This window comes from Nyctereutes procyonoides, unplaced genomic scaffold (genome assembly GCF_905146905.1).
Source record: "Nyctereutes procyonoides isolate TBG_1078 unplaced genomic scaffold, NYPRO_anot_genome, whole genome shotgun sequence".
NCBI classification, from domain to species: Eukaryota; Metazoa; Chordata; class Mammalia; order Carnivora; family Canidae; genus Nyctereutes; species Nyctereutes procyonoides.
In genome coordinates, this window is record NW_026575024.1 from 26,591,152 (window position 1) to 26,606,126 (window position 14,975).

Sequence of the window (14,975 nt, forward strand, 5' to 3'; positions counted from 1 at the left end):
AGAAATACAGACTCTCAGGCCCTACTTGGACCTGCTGCATCAGCCTCTGCCTTTAACCAGGTGCCCAATGGGTACATTCGTGTTTGGGAAGTGCCGACCTGGTGCTTTCCAGGGGCAGGGGAAGAGAAGGTGTTGCCTGGACTCTTGGAAATCCCAGGAAAAATGGTCAAGGACTGGACACCTAAGTGCCAAACCCTTTATATAACTTGTATAACTCATGTATAGAACATTTATTGCTTCACTGGATTCTCTCCCGATCCCCTCAGGTAGGTAGACTGGTTACTTCCACTTTACCTACAGGTGAGGACGCAGACTTAGAGGGGTGGAGGAACGTGCTCTGGGTCAGACGGCTCTTAAGCGGCGAGGACAGAGTTAGAGCCCAGATCACCCACTCTCTGCACCCCGCACCCCCAGATAGGGTGACGCAGCTCTGCAGGGGCGAGAACACACTCGAGCAGCCAAGATGCCTCCTCTTAATTACAGCCGTCTTGTGTCTGCCTCTAACAAAGGCCTTGGGCTGGGAAAGGAATCAACTTAATATGCGATTGCTCTTCCCAATTAGCACAAATTACCATTTGTCTGGGAGGATAATGCTGGGAGCTGGAACCGCCATGTGGGTTGCAGTTCTCTTCTGCCTAACCCCCTCCCCTCTGGCTGTAGAGAAGGGGGTGCAAGCCTCCCCTGGGGCCTCACCAGGGACAGGAGCAGGACGCCCCAGGGAAATATTGCCTGGGACCCAGTTGGGAGCATCCAAATAGTTTTTTCGTCTGCCGTTCTGAGCACCTGTGCTATTGGCTAAATATGCAACGGCCAACAGTGGCCCTAAGTCCCCAGCTGCACAAGGAAGGCTGCCCCCCTCTTTGCTCCCCACAGCTCCCTTCCTGGGGCCTGGCACATTCCCAAACTCGGAAAATAGCAGGGAGCTTTGATGATGCCATTTGAGGCTCTGGTGGCTTTGTGGTGAGAAACCAGCCCTGACTCAAGGAAGAATAGAGAGGCTGGTAATGACTCTGCCACCCTTGCCCTCCACTCAGTTTCTTAATCCCTGATGGGCTACCTCTGGATGCAAGGCCTCTGTGCATGCAGTTCCTCTTCCGGATGCTCTTCCCTACCTCTGCCCTTCTCCAGACTGACCCTTCTGCATCCTTCAGGCCACAGCCAATACTAATTCTTTTATTTTTATTTATTTATTTATTTATGATAGTCACACACACAGAGAGAGAGAGAGGCAGAGACACAGGCAGAGGGAGAAGCAGGCTCCATGCACCGGGAGCCCGACATGGGATTCGATCCCGGGTCTCCAGGATCGCGCCCTGGGCCAAAGGCAAGCGCCAAACCGCTGCGCCACCCAGGGATCCCTACTAATTCTTTTAATAATAATAACTGTAGCAGCTGTCATTTATGGAGTGCTTAACGTGACCTCTACCTGCATTAATTCACTTAATCACACAAGAGCATTATAAAGCAGGTACTTCAGTCTCACTTTGCAGATGGGGAAACTGGGGCACAGAGAAGTTAAGTAATCTGCCTGAGGTCACACAGCTAGTAAGTGGTAGAGGCTGTATTTGAACCAAAGTGTTTGGTCTCAGAGGCCAGTGCCCCTTCAGCAAAGCCTGCTTGGCAGCAGAGAGCCTCCTACTGACACTTAGCACAGCTCTACTCACACAGATGTCTCTGTGTTGTCTGCACCCAAGGAAGGCAGAGACCCACTTCCCACGTGCTGAGGGCCTAGGTCTAGGTCTGGCACGCAGCAAGTGCTCAGTGAGTATCTAAGGAAGGTTTGAATAAATGGGTCTCAGTCTCCTCATCTTTAATAGTTCCTCCCAAGGGCCGTCCTGAGAACCAAGCAGGGCAAGTAACGTGCTTGGCATGACCTGGCCACCACCATCTCACTCATGTCAGAAGAGAGGTGGGGATCTGAGCTCTAGCATGGCTCTGGATTCCCTGCCCTGGCTCCTGGGGATCACTCATTCACCTGGTAAACATGTATTGAGCATCTAATGTGTACCAGCAGTCAGGGCTGGGTGCACATACTGCAAAGGAATGGAGATGAAGTCAGCCCTTGGGAAGAGGCAGATGGTGCATCGAAGGCAGAAAAGCCAGGCAGAGTTATGAAGGAGCCCTGCTCCGTCTGGTGCCTGGGAAGGCCTCCCCCCACAGCCCCCACCCCCTGCTCCCGGCACTGAGCGCTCACAGGCTTCATGATCCAAGTGATTCCTGGGTTTTTGCGGAACTCCTCCACGAACAGGTGGTACTCGCATGGCATCTCGAAGGTTTTGGGGAAGAAGTCGCACTTGGCCGCCTCCAGCTTTCCCGCCTCACGCTCCAGCTGTTTCCGGAATCGCTTCAGGTTCTTCACCATGTAGTTCTTGCGGGTCAGCTGGGCAGCGGGGTGGGTGAGCAAGCTTGTGCCCACTGCCCTGCTCCACCTTCCAGCCCAACCAGCCCAACTGGCCCCCACAGCCTCTGGCCCACAAAATAACAATCACAGTAAGAGTAACTTTGAGAGCCTGCTGTTGGATACTTATCCTTACTTTACAGATGAGAAAACCAAGAGTCAGAAAGGTTAAGTCAGTTGCCTGGAGTCACCCAGCTTAAAGGAGGCACAGCCGGGATTTGACCCAGACCCGTCTGACTCCAAAGTTCATGTTTCTAACTGCTAAGCTGCACTAGCCTTTTCAAATCTCAGCATCATTGGCTCTTCTGGTCCCATCTCTGCGGTCTGGTTCTTCCCAAACCTCCCTCCCATCTCTAGGCTCTCAGTTGCTCAACCTGTCTCTCCTCTGGAATCACCAGATGGCTCAAACATCCTGCTCCTGCGGGCCTCACCCCACACATCTCTAGTGCTGAAATGCCAACCAGACTGTGACCTCAGTCCCCACCACCGCAGACAGCCTGTTGTTCGGGTACTAGATCCTTATTCTCTCACACTCCTAGATCATCATGTATCTTATATACATGTTCCCCACCTGGCATGTACCCCAAATTCTCTTACATTTTTCTATTCTGGTCCTTGCACTCCCACACCAGCCCCTGCTCATGGCCACATCCAGTGATGTGATTTGGCTGACTCAGTCCCCCAGCCTACCCAGCTCACCTCATAGTGGTTTCGGAAGTGACTGATCCGCACGTGCTCGTCCATGTAGGTGTGGTCAAAGTTCTCCCGGAGCCAGCTGACATCACACCAGTAGAAATCCCACTCTCCTTCACTGCGGGTGGGTGGGACAAAGGTCACCACATGAGGACTTCAGCATTGCTGGGGGTCTGGGGCCCAGCGAGGTAAAGCGGAGGCGCAAGCAGCAGTATGTTCATGAGGAGTCTTAAGGCGATGGCTGCCTACAATGTGCTTTGTGGGGCCAGAGTGAGAACTAGAGAAATGTTCCTACACAAATCCAGGCTGATCAACTGATCAGCTGCACAGAGCCCTGATGCCTCCTGGGCGCCCATTAGCTGGAGTGAGGAGCACACCCTCTCCAGATCACTGTCCCCACCACATTCTATGGCCCATGACAACTAGCCAACCTCACCTGATCATGTTACCTGACTGGGTGCTGGAAGCATCTGTGTTGCCACCCCCAGCCCACATTACCAAGCAGTGCAATTAGGTAACATTTGCAAGCCCTTCCCAGTCCAAAAAGCCCTCTCTCATTGACTCGTCAGAGCAGCCTCAAAAAGTGACAACAATCATCCCTGGAGCCCTCAGATGAGGATGATGCTACTCACTGAGGCCATGGCAGCATCAGTATTCTTACCCAGGTCTGCCTCACCCCAAATTCTGACCTGGTTTTTCACCACCATACCAAAGAGGGGGACAGGAAGCCAGGCTAATCTGTCAAATCTGATGCCACAGCTGTGGTGCAGAGAGGAAGTGCTTGAAATATATGTGGCATATATAAAACGGCGCCACCATGATTGCTTCCAACATTTTCTTTCTTTCTTTCTTTCTTTCTTTCTTTCTTTCTTTCTTTCTTTCTTTCAAAAGATTTTATTTATTCAAGAGAGACAGAGACATAGGCAGAGGAAGAAGCAGGCTCCCTGCAGGGAGCCCAATGCGGGACTCGAACCCAGGACCCCAGGATCACGACCTGAACCAAAGGTAAATGCTCAACCACTGAGCCACCCAGGCACCCCTCAACATTTTCTTTTTTTTTTTTAAAGATTTTATTTATTTATTCATGAGACACACACACACACACACACAGAGAGAGAGAGAGAGAGAGAGAGAGAAGCAGAGACACAGGCAGAGGGAAAAGCAGGCTCCATGCAGGGAGCCTGATGTGGGACTCGATCCTGAGACTCCAGGATCACAACCTGGGCCGAAGGCAGGCGCTAAACTGCTGAGCCACCCAGGGATCCCCCCTCAACATGTTCTTAAGTAAAAAATGACAGCTGTAACTGAAGCCCCATGTGGACGAGACTAGACTCCAGTACCAGGCAGTAGGAATCATGGATTCCCCCATACACTCATTTGTTTCCTTATCCACAGACAGGCTGCTAGAACAGGGTGGAGACAAGCCTGGGACTCTGCACCCAGACTGACCAGGTGCAGTCCTAGCCCAAGCCCTGACTAGCCAAGTCAAGTGACCTCACACACGGCATTTTTAACTCTTCTGTGTCCAGTTTTCCGACTTTCAGTAAATGGGTACAATAATAGCACCTCCCAGAAGATCTGCTGAATGATTCAGGGGTGATGCAAGTAAAGTGCTAAAGAGAGTCTAACAGGCTTAGCTATTGTTAAGCAACAATACTTACTGAGTACAATGTCAGGGCAGCTGCTTGCTCACGCCCCTCATATCTATCCTCTCCCTACAGTAATAGAACTCCTGACATTTAGGGTTGCCTGGGTGGCTCAGTCGGTGAAGTGTCTGACTTCAGCTCAGGTCATGATCTCTCAGGGTCCTGGGATCAAGACCTACATCGGGCTCCCTGCTCAGTGGGGAGTCTGCTTCTCCCTCTGCCCCTCTCCCTGCTCATGCTCTCTCTCTCTCTCTCTCTCTCTCTCTCTCTCTCTCTCTCCTGTTCTCTCTTTCTCAAATAAATAAAATCTTTAATAAAAATAATAAAGATTTCCTGACATTTAGCTGGGACAATGTAATCCACATTTTCCAAAATAAAGATTATATATTCCAGATTCTTTGCAGCTAAGCTAAGTTCTGGCCAATGTGAGAGACTTCTAGACTGTGCTCTTCAAGGGCAGGGGATGCATTTTCTTGCCTTCTTCCAACCTACTGTTGCTTGGACTCTGGATGTAATGGTGGAGCTTTACCCTAGACCCTGATGACAAGGACCTCACTGACAGGATAGCAGAATGGAAAGATGGAAGTGGATGGATCCAAATTTCTATACTGTCTTGTCTCTGAACTTCCTACATCTGAACTTCAATGGGAGACAAAAATAACTTCCAGTTTGTCAAAGCCTCTTTTACTTTGGGTCTCTGTTACATGCATCCAAATCTTAACCCTAACTTACGTTAGCACCTACTATTGGATTGGTATTGGATGGATGCTTGTTCATTGGATGCTTGTTCATCTCAGTATCCCCAGGGCCTAGCATAGAAGAAGAAATATAGGCTTGCGGTCAAGTAACTTGTTCAAGATCACAGAACTAGTAAGTAACCAGGAAAGAGCAGCCCTTGACCTGGACCTGCCATCACTAGAGTCAAGCCAGCTAGTGGGTGATGGCTGCGTTTCTTGATTCTGGAGAGCTCTAGAACACTGCCTGTGGAATAGTCCAATAGAACTGAATGTGAACCCCACTCTGACTCTTATGTTCTGTGTGACCTTCAACAATTGACTTAATACATCTGAACATAATCATATCTTACAGGATGGTTGTAAGGCTTAAAAAGACAGAGGGTGTCCATAAGACACCTGATACATTTTGAGTCCTAAATAAATGTTGGTCCCTTTGCACAAGTCCCAATAGCCACCAATGGGAACTGGGAGAAAACAGAGGGAGACAAGGACCTGTGAGGCAAAGGGAAGGAGGGACGAGGTTGGCAGGGGCTGGGGAGGTGTCTTACTCCTTTACTTCCACCCATCCTGGCCTGTGGCGAAGGACATCCATGAGAGTATTCATGAGAGTGGTCTTGAACCGGATTGATGCTCTCTGCTCTCTGCAAGAAAGGCAACAGAACGCTTGCTCAGGATCACACAAAAACCTGTACCAGGATGTTCGTAGCAGCCTTATTCATAATAGCCCCAAACTGGGGCACCTGGAATGCTCAGTGGTTGAGTGTCTGCCTTTGGCTTGGGTCGTGATCCTGGGATCCTGGGATGGAGTCTCACATCAGGCTCCCTATGGGGAGCCTGCTTCTCCCTCTGCCTATGTCTCTGCCTCTCTCTGTGTCTCTCATTAATAAATAAATAAAATCTTAAAAAAATAATAGCCTCAAACTGGTAACAAACCCAGATGTCCTTCAACAGGTGAATGGTTAAATAGTGGTCTATCCATATCACGGAATACTAGTTAGCAATAAAAATGTGAAATATGGGATCCCTGGGTGGCGCAGCAGTTTGGCGCCTGCCTTTGGCCCAGGGCGCGATCCTGGAGACCCCGGATTGAATCCCACGTCGGGCTCCCGGTGCGTGGAGCCTGCTTCTCCCTCTGCCTGTGTCTCTGCCTCTCTCTCTCTCTCTCTCTGTGTGTGACTATCATAAAATAAATAATAAAAAAATGTGAAATATTTATACATTCAACCTGGATGCATCTCTAGGGAATTATGTCAAGTGAAAAATGCCAATCTCAAAAGGTTATTGTAATACTGTACAATTCCACTTATATAACTTTTTAAAATAACAAAATCATTGAAATGGAGAACAGATTAGCAGTTGCGGAGCATTAAGGACAGGGTGAGGGTGGAACTGTGGGAGAAGGCAGAAGGAGAAGGAGGGAATGGGTGTGGCTATGAGGGATCCTTGTGGGTGGCCTTGGGAATTTTCCTTACAGATGTCAATATCCTGGTTGTGATACTCTACTGTATAGTTTTACTCTCTGTTACCATTGGGGGAACCAAGTACAGAGCACACGGGATCTCACTGTATTATTTCTTACAACTGCATAGGAATCCATGATTCTCAAAGTCAATATTTAATTAAAAAAATTTAACACACCTTTGGAAATCTGGATAATGGCTACTTTTGGGGGGGGGGAATGATTGGGAGAGGGCATGAGTGGCATTCTGGGGTGTTGGTGATTTTCTGTTTCCTAATGTGGGTATACTTAGTTGATGAAAATTCATTGAGCTGAAAAAAAAAAGCAAATTCATTGAGCTGTAAAGTTATGATGTATGCACATTTCTGTAGGTAAACAGAATTCTGTAACAAAGTATACCACAAATAAAGTTAAAGGACTGATTATAGATTAAGATAAAATATTTGCAATACTTACATTCCATAAGACTTTAGGACCAAGTACATAAAGAGATCCTACAAATCATTAAGAAAAAGACAAAGAACTCAATAGAAAAATGCCTAGGGGATATGAACAGGCAATTCACAGCAGGGGAAACTTACTAATACACACATGTAAAGATCCTCAACCTTCCCAGCAATCAAGTAAATTAAAATACCAAGGAGAGGATTTCTGCTTCAGGTCACAATATGAAAGGATGTGAAAGATTTTCAGTCCTACAGTAACAACAAGGGAAAAAATGTGCAAAATAGATATCACACTTGACTATGGGGCTAGTGGAGAGCAATGGACAAAAGAAAACTTGAACTCATTCTGGAGAGAAAGAAGCCTTTCGTGAGGGAGCAGGGAGATACAGCATTTTCTAGGTTTGGGGAGTATCTGAGTATGGGCAAGTGGAGGAATGAGCCAGCTGTGGAGAAAAGACTTTGCAGGCTCCAGGAGAAAGCAGCTGACCTCAGGCAATACATAGGGTGGCCAAACAAATCAAAATCTGAAAGAGCCCCATTCCAAAACCAAACCAAACCAAAACAACATTGCATTAAATTTGCTTGAGAAAAAAGCCCATAGAGAACACAGTAAAGCTGAGAGAAAAACCATGCACATTGATGGGGTGTGTGTACTGGCAGCGTTGAGTACAAAAGTGAACCAAAAAAAAAAAAACCACAATAAACAAACAAAATCCCAAACTGCCCTCTAACCCCCTCACAGAGCAAAAGCTCAAAACAGCAGTACAGGGGGTTGTGCTTGGAGTGAACTCAGTGTAACTAAAGCTTCAGTCCAGTCCATGTTCCACTCAGCTTTAGGAGGAATCAGATAAGCAGCTCCCAACCTACTAGTCAGAGGAAAGGGTTTACAATCTCTGGAAAATCAATCTCTCTCTCTTCACACATTAGTCCTTTTGTAGGTCTGAATCTCCATCTGGTATAATTTTCCTTCCGCCTGAAGAATTTTCTTTAGTGTTTAAATACATGACAAAAACAACAGCAAAAAGGACCAGAGGGGAGTAAATAGAGCATGCTGTTCTAGGGTTCTTGTGTTGTGCAGGAAGTGGTACAATACTGATTCCTAATAGACAGTGATGAGTTGAGGATGCATAGTGTTAATATGCACCTAGAATAGTGATTCTTGATGAGTGGTCCCAGTATTCCTCAGGGTCCCCAACCCTTTTTCAGAAGTACACAAAGTTCTCTCTTTTCCAACTACATATCTTTGTGAGGCTGGATTTTCTTCCCGTTCTTCAACTGAAACAACGTATCACAACAGATTGAATCCAGAAGATTTGGAAAGCCAAATGTTTTCTATTGAGTCAGACATTAAAGAAATTCACAAAAAGTGTAAAAACAATTACTACTCATTTTAGTAAATTTGGGGGAGGGAGAATACAGTTAAAGTTCATAAAAATAGGGGCACCTGGGTGGCTCAGTCAGTTAAGCATCTGCCTTACGTTTGGGTCATGATCTCAAGGTCCTGGGATTGAGTCTGGCATCGGGCTCCCTGCTCAGCAGAGAGCCTGCTTCTCCCTCACCCTCTGGCTGCTGCTCTCCCTGCCTGTATTCTCTCTCTCTCTCTCTGTCAAATAAATAAATAAATAAATAAATAAATAAATAAATAAATAAATAAAATCTTTTTTTAAAAGTTCATAAAAATACATTATTTATGCTACCAGGTAGAGTACACCCTTGCTTTTTAAATGAATTAATATTTTTAATTTATCACTTTAAATTTCTAATATGATATTGACAATATTTCTAATATGATATTGACACAAAAATTAATGAGTCCACAATAATTTTTAAGTAGTAAAGAAATCCTGGCCTCAAATGTTAAGAACCACTGCTCTACAGTAGTAAAGTAAGGAGCATTTAAAACTTAATCCAAAACAATGAAGAGATACAATTTCAAAATCCATCAGATTGGGGAAAATGTTTAAAACCAGACAAATACCAAGCATTTGCAAGAATGTGGAAATGATAATTATCTTATAATACTAATGGAACTGTAAATTGGATAAATCTTTAGAGAGCAATTTGGCATATTAAAACTGTCAGGTACTATTCATACACATTAGACTGGCAAAAATCTAAAAGTCCAAGTTTGGCAACAATGTGCTAAAATTGGAAATTCTTCTCCTGCTGGTAGAAGGCACTTTGGAAAACTACATGACAGTATTTAGTAAAATTGAATTTGCATACTCTATACCTGGCAGTTCCATCCTAGCTCTGTACTCAAGATAGATACCTTATGTATGCACTGGGCAGGGATGCTCATTTATAACTATCAATATTTTTTTATGGAAATAACCTACAGCACACAGTTGGTGGTCCACCTTTGTCCCTTGGGCATTCTCCATTCCTGTGCAAGTCAATCAGAGGGCTTTCCACTGCCAGCACTTGCAACTTTTTGCCTGAGGACTTTTTCTGGCTCCCAGAGTCTGCTCAGCCAGTGCTTAAAGCAGATCCAAAGTCCCCTCCCCCAACAGCACACAACCAGTGACAACTGGAGGTGATGGATTAATCTTCCAGTTCCTCATCGCCCACCTGGGATAAGTCTGCAGTGTGTTCTGTGCTAGCTCCTAGGAATCCCCAGATTGAGCCCCACCTGCCCACCACAATAACCTGTCAGTAATGTACCTTTTATTGGTTTCTTTCCCTTAGCTGTCTCACATCCTCATTTCCCTGCCAATGCTTACTGGAATCACCTTCTGACCTTCCAAATAATCTGCTCTCACATCCTTGTTTCAAGGCTTGCTTCTGGAGGAAATCAATACTAAGACAAAACCTAAAGGGCTTTCAACAGGAAGTAGATAAATAGCTAGTGGTATACAATGGGACACATATAGTAGTTAAAATGTGTCCAGACTTGCATGCACCAACATGAATACTGAAAATATAATTTTATGTGACAAAAGCAGCATGTAGAATAATAACATAACATCATCTATGTAACTTATATTCCTAGTCTCGTGCAGCTAGAGGTGTCCATGTGACACAATTCTGGTCAGTAAGATAAAAATGTAAGATTGCTCAAGAGGGTGGGTCCTTGGAAAGCATTGGTTCTTTTGATTAAAATAAAGAGAAAGAGATGTGGCTTGAGACTTCCTTCCTCACTTCTTCCCATCTTGATCTCAACATGAGGGCTGGAGCTGTAGCAACCCTTTGGGTGTCCATAGGGAAAAGATCAATCAAGAGAATCACAAGGGCACTAACTCTGACAGTGTTGAACCACTGCACCAGTCTTCCAGATTCTTTGTTACATGAGGAAATTTAATACAATTTTTTTAAAGCTACTACTAGTTGGGTTTCCTATTACTCATAGATAAACACATTTCTAATTGGTGTCTGGACTAATAAAACATATCCTGGTAACTGAAGTGCCCTTTTTTTTTTGGTTAGAGCAGGCACAGGTGTCTAAGTGTAGGATCAGCATCTGGAAGAGTGCTGAATTGCTCTGATGTGTGCTGTATGAGGGAAGGGTCAGAGACCACGCATGCCCTCCTCAGTGGCAGTGTTGCCAGATGTGACTTTAGAGAGAAATATTGAATGAAATAGAATAGAAATATCTAAAATATGTGTCACAGTGTATGCGATGTAACCTCCTCTGACTCCCTACAAAAATACTTCAGGAAAGTCTACATTGCTCTCTCCTGCTCTGTATGAGTAGATTCCATTTAGTGGATCCAATGAGGTGCTGAGTTCTGCACCCAGGATACTGCTGCAGAGGGAAGCAGAGGACCAGGGCAGAGTTGACATTGGAGTGATCATGTCATCATGTGGTTGTTGAAGGAGCAGGGGCATGTAGATACCATGGCCCTGGAGCCCAGCTGGCACTAATGAACTATGTCTTGAGTAGTTATGAGGAGCAGGGCATAGATAGATACCACATGGGCCCTGGAGCCCAACAGGCTCTGGCACTAACTGAACCTATAGTCTTGAGTAAGTTACCTAGCCTCTCTGAGCTTCAGTTTTCCCATCTGACCCAAAAGTAATGTCTACTTTGAAGGATTGTGGTAAGGACTCAAAAAGATTATACAGGTCAAATGACTAGTCTGGCACATGGTAAGTGCTCAGTGGTCATTTATTATTATTATTATTATTATTATTATTATCATTATTGAAGTAAAGAAGGAGTAGAAAGATGGAAAAAGGAAAGAAGGAAGTAAGTTAGTTCTGTATTTATTAGATTGCATGGGACCACTCACCGTTCTTTTCCCTTTGACAGTCCATGGCCCTTGTAGTTTTGATTCTGCAAGGAGAAAAAGAAAGTGATGTAATTTGTTCTGCATATCCACCCTGCCTTCCCAGCTCAATTTACTGCAGATATTAAAAGGCTCAAACCATCATATGCAACATTGCCCAATTCCTGAGACATGAAACAGCCTGGCCAAGTTCACACTGGTCAGCATGTGCCCACCAACTTGGTCCTTGGAATAAGTCTCCAAGTGTTCAAGGACCCACCTCACAGGATTGTTCCACAGGCATGACTTAGCTTTCAGTGCTCCAAAGGTCCAACCCTGAACCCCAGTTTTGAGGGCTGAGTTCAGCAGGCTCTGTGAGAAGGAACTGAAACTTGAATGTTTGACTAGATCCATGGTCCAGAAGGGGACTGGGTCAAAGACTCAGAGCGAAGTTAATTTCTTCCACCCAAAATGGACCGTTCAAATACTCAGTGGGGTGTGGGTATTATTTTGCTTCTACCATTCCTTTAGTCCTGGGAGACTGATCCCTAATGGCAGGAATGAAAAAAGAAATCAAAATTGGTCTTGTGCAGGATGACCAATGCAACTTGGACAGATTTGTCATCTACATTATTTTTCTATTACTGCATAACAAATTGCCACAAACTTGATGGCTTAAAATAATACAAATTTATGTCTTGCAATTTCCATTGGCCAGGAGTCTAGGCATGGCTTAGCTGGATCTTCTAGCCAGGTCTCACAAGGCCACAACCAAGGTGATGGCCTGGGTTATGGTTCTCGTACATGGGCTTGGGGTCTTTTTCCAAGGTCATTTTAGATTGTTGGCAGAGTTCAGTTGCTTGAGGTTGCCAGACTGATTTATTTGCTTTTACTGTTTACTTGCTAGCTGTTGACTGGGGACTGCTCTCAGCAACCAGAGGCCACGTGCAGTTCTTTTCAACATGGCCGCCTAGGCAATTCACAACATGGATGTTTGCTTTCTTCCAGGCCCAGCAGGAACTCATTTCTCTGACTTCCAACCCTCCCCACTCCAAGTCAGCCACAATAGAGTCCTATGTGATGCATGTCATATAATCATGGTAGTAACTATCCCATCAAATTCACAGGCTCCACCCACACTGAAAGGGAAATAATTATACAAGGTGCATACACAAGGGGTGAGAATCTTGGGGATCACCTAGAATTCTGCTTACCACAGTAGCCTATCCCTCAAAAGAACCATTAGAAAGGGATAGAGGATACTGCTTTATGAAACTGACAGAAATTAGCACCTACAAAAGTAAGTGAACTCTTATCCCAGTAGTACATTCAAGCCCCTGTAACTCCCCCAGCACTAGTAAGGTGTCCTACTCTTTTTTGGTATATATTTTATACTCTTTCATGTTTTCAGTTCTATTTCCTTTATGTTTATCCAGTCTTTGGTTGAAACACTTTTCCTTTCCTCACTGAGCTGCATTGACTCTTCTGTCAAAATTCAGTTGGCTGTGTATATGTAGGTCTATCTCTAGACTGTTTTACTTACTTATTTGTCTACCCTTAATTTACTACTGCACTATCTTAACTATAATATTTTTCTAGTAAATCTTGAAATCAGATAGTACGAGTCCTCTAACTTTGTTTTCTTCAAGATTATCTTTGCAATTTGGGGTCATTTGCACTTCAATATAAATTTTAGAATCAGTTTGTTAACTTCTGCCAAAAAAGTGTGTTGGGATTTTATTGGGAGTGTACTCAATCTGTAGATCATTTTGGGAAGTGATATTATCAAGTATTAAGGCTTCCAAACCATGAATATGGTCTATCTCTCCATTAATTTAAGTCTTCTTTAATTTCTTTCCACAATATTTTCTAGTTTTCAGTACAGAAGTCTTGGACGTTTTAAATTAGATTTATTCATAAGTATTTGATTTTGTGGGATCCCTGGGTGGCGCAGCGGTTTGGCACCTGCCTTTGGCCCAGGGCGCGATCCTGGAGACCCGGGATCGAATCCCACGTCGGGCTCCCGGTGCATGGAGCCTGCTTCTCCCTCTGCCTGTGTCTCTGCCTCTCTCTCTCTCTCTCTCTCTCTCTCTCTCTCTGTGATTATCATAAATAAATAAAAATTTAAAAAAATTGATTTTGTGATGCTATTTTTAAAAAACATTTATTTATTCATGAGAGACACGGAGAGAGAGAGAGGCAGAGGCACAGGCAGAAGGAGAAGCAGGCTCTTCGCAGGGAGCCCGATGCAGGACTCGATCCTGGCTCCTGGGATCAGACCCTGAGCTGAAAGCAGATGCTCAACTGCTGAGCCACCCAGGTGTCCCTGTGATGCAATTTTAAATAATATTTTTAAATTTTCATTTCCCAATTATTCGATGATAGAATATTGTGGTAGGCAGAATAATGCTCTTCCAAAGATGTCCAAGTCCTAATATCCCAGAACCTGTGAATACGTTACATTACAAAGGGAAATTAAGGTTGCAGATATAATCAACTGACTTTAGAATAGAGACATTATCCTGGATTACCTGAGTGGGTCCAATGTAATCATTCGTTTTTTGTTTTGTTTTGTTTTGTTTTTTTTTCTTATGAGAGGGAATTAAAGACATGGGGGTGGCCAATTCATGAGAAGTAGAACAAGGGGTAAGAAGTAGGCTAATGGCAGGGAGGATGCTGGATTCTAGAGTATTTGTTTCCCTTCTTTGGGTCACATTTTTCCCATTTTAAAGTGGGTGAGTTGGCCGGTGCACTCCTAAAGGACAGAGACTTGTCTAATTCACTTCTGTGTCCTTATTGGTAAGAATTTAGAGAAGTCATTGATTAGCATTTTAGGATGGACATCTATTCCATTATGAATGGATGGATGGGTAGGCAAGGGGGAGGCGGGATGAATAGATTTCTAGGAGCTTTTCCAGGTCAGGAAATAGAAAATTCTCAGGTTCCTCCAGGGTCACAGAAATCGCTGAATACAGTTTAGAATCTCAGATTTTCGTAACTTTCCCGCGAGCAAGCCTGGTGGTGGACTCGTGCAGCTCCTCCGCGGCGCGCGGCCAGCCAGGGCTTAAAGTCTCTTCTCTGAATTCATCGTTTTCCTCCCTCTCGATCCAGAATCATTTCGCGGAGACCCCCCAAGTCGGAATGCCTCCGAGGCCTCCCCCCCTTCTCTAAGGACGAGGAAAGCATCTGGATTCCGCGGCACTCCTACCTTCGGGCGCGACATGGTACGATTCACCAGGGCCGGACCCAAACCGCCACTGCGACAGCTCCAGCCTCCGCGTCCCGTTGCCAAGGTGATGGAGGGCGCCCGGATCCTCCTCTCTGATTGGATGAGCCAAAGGCCCTCCTCCTCGCGGGGTTCGCAGTCTAGTGTCTGATCCCAGCACCC

At 45.1% G+C, this 14,975-nt stretch overlaps 1 protein-coding gene across 1 annotated transcript in view; it reads right to left on the reverse strand.

The window, feature by feature from the left end:
• The window catches only part of TTLL9 (tubulin tyrosine ligase like 9), a 42,407-nt gene extending 27,597 nt beyond the window's left edge, over positions 1-14,810 (reverse strand). Inside the window, exons 1-5 of the mRNA XM_055305011.1 lie at positions 14,796-14,810; positions 11,612-11,655; positions 6,023-6,115; positions 3,098-3,209; positions 2,195-2,380 (exon numbers count right to left, since the gene is read on the reverse strand). Coding sequence (XP_055160986.1) covers positions 2,195-2,380; positions 3,098-3,209; positions 6,023-6,115; positions 11,612-11,655; positions 14,796-14,810 — 450 coding nt within the window. The remainder of the gene's footprint in view (positions 1-2,194; positions 2,381-3,097; positions 3,210-6,022; positions 6,116-11,611; positions 11,656-14,795) is intronic.
• Positions 14,811-14,975: the final 165 nt, after the last annotated feature.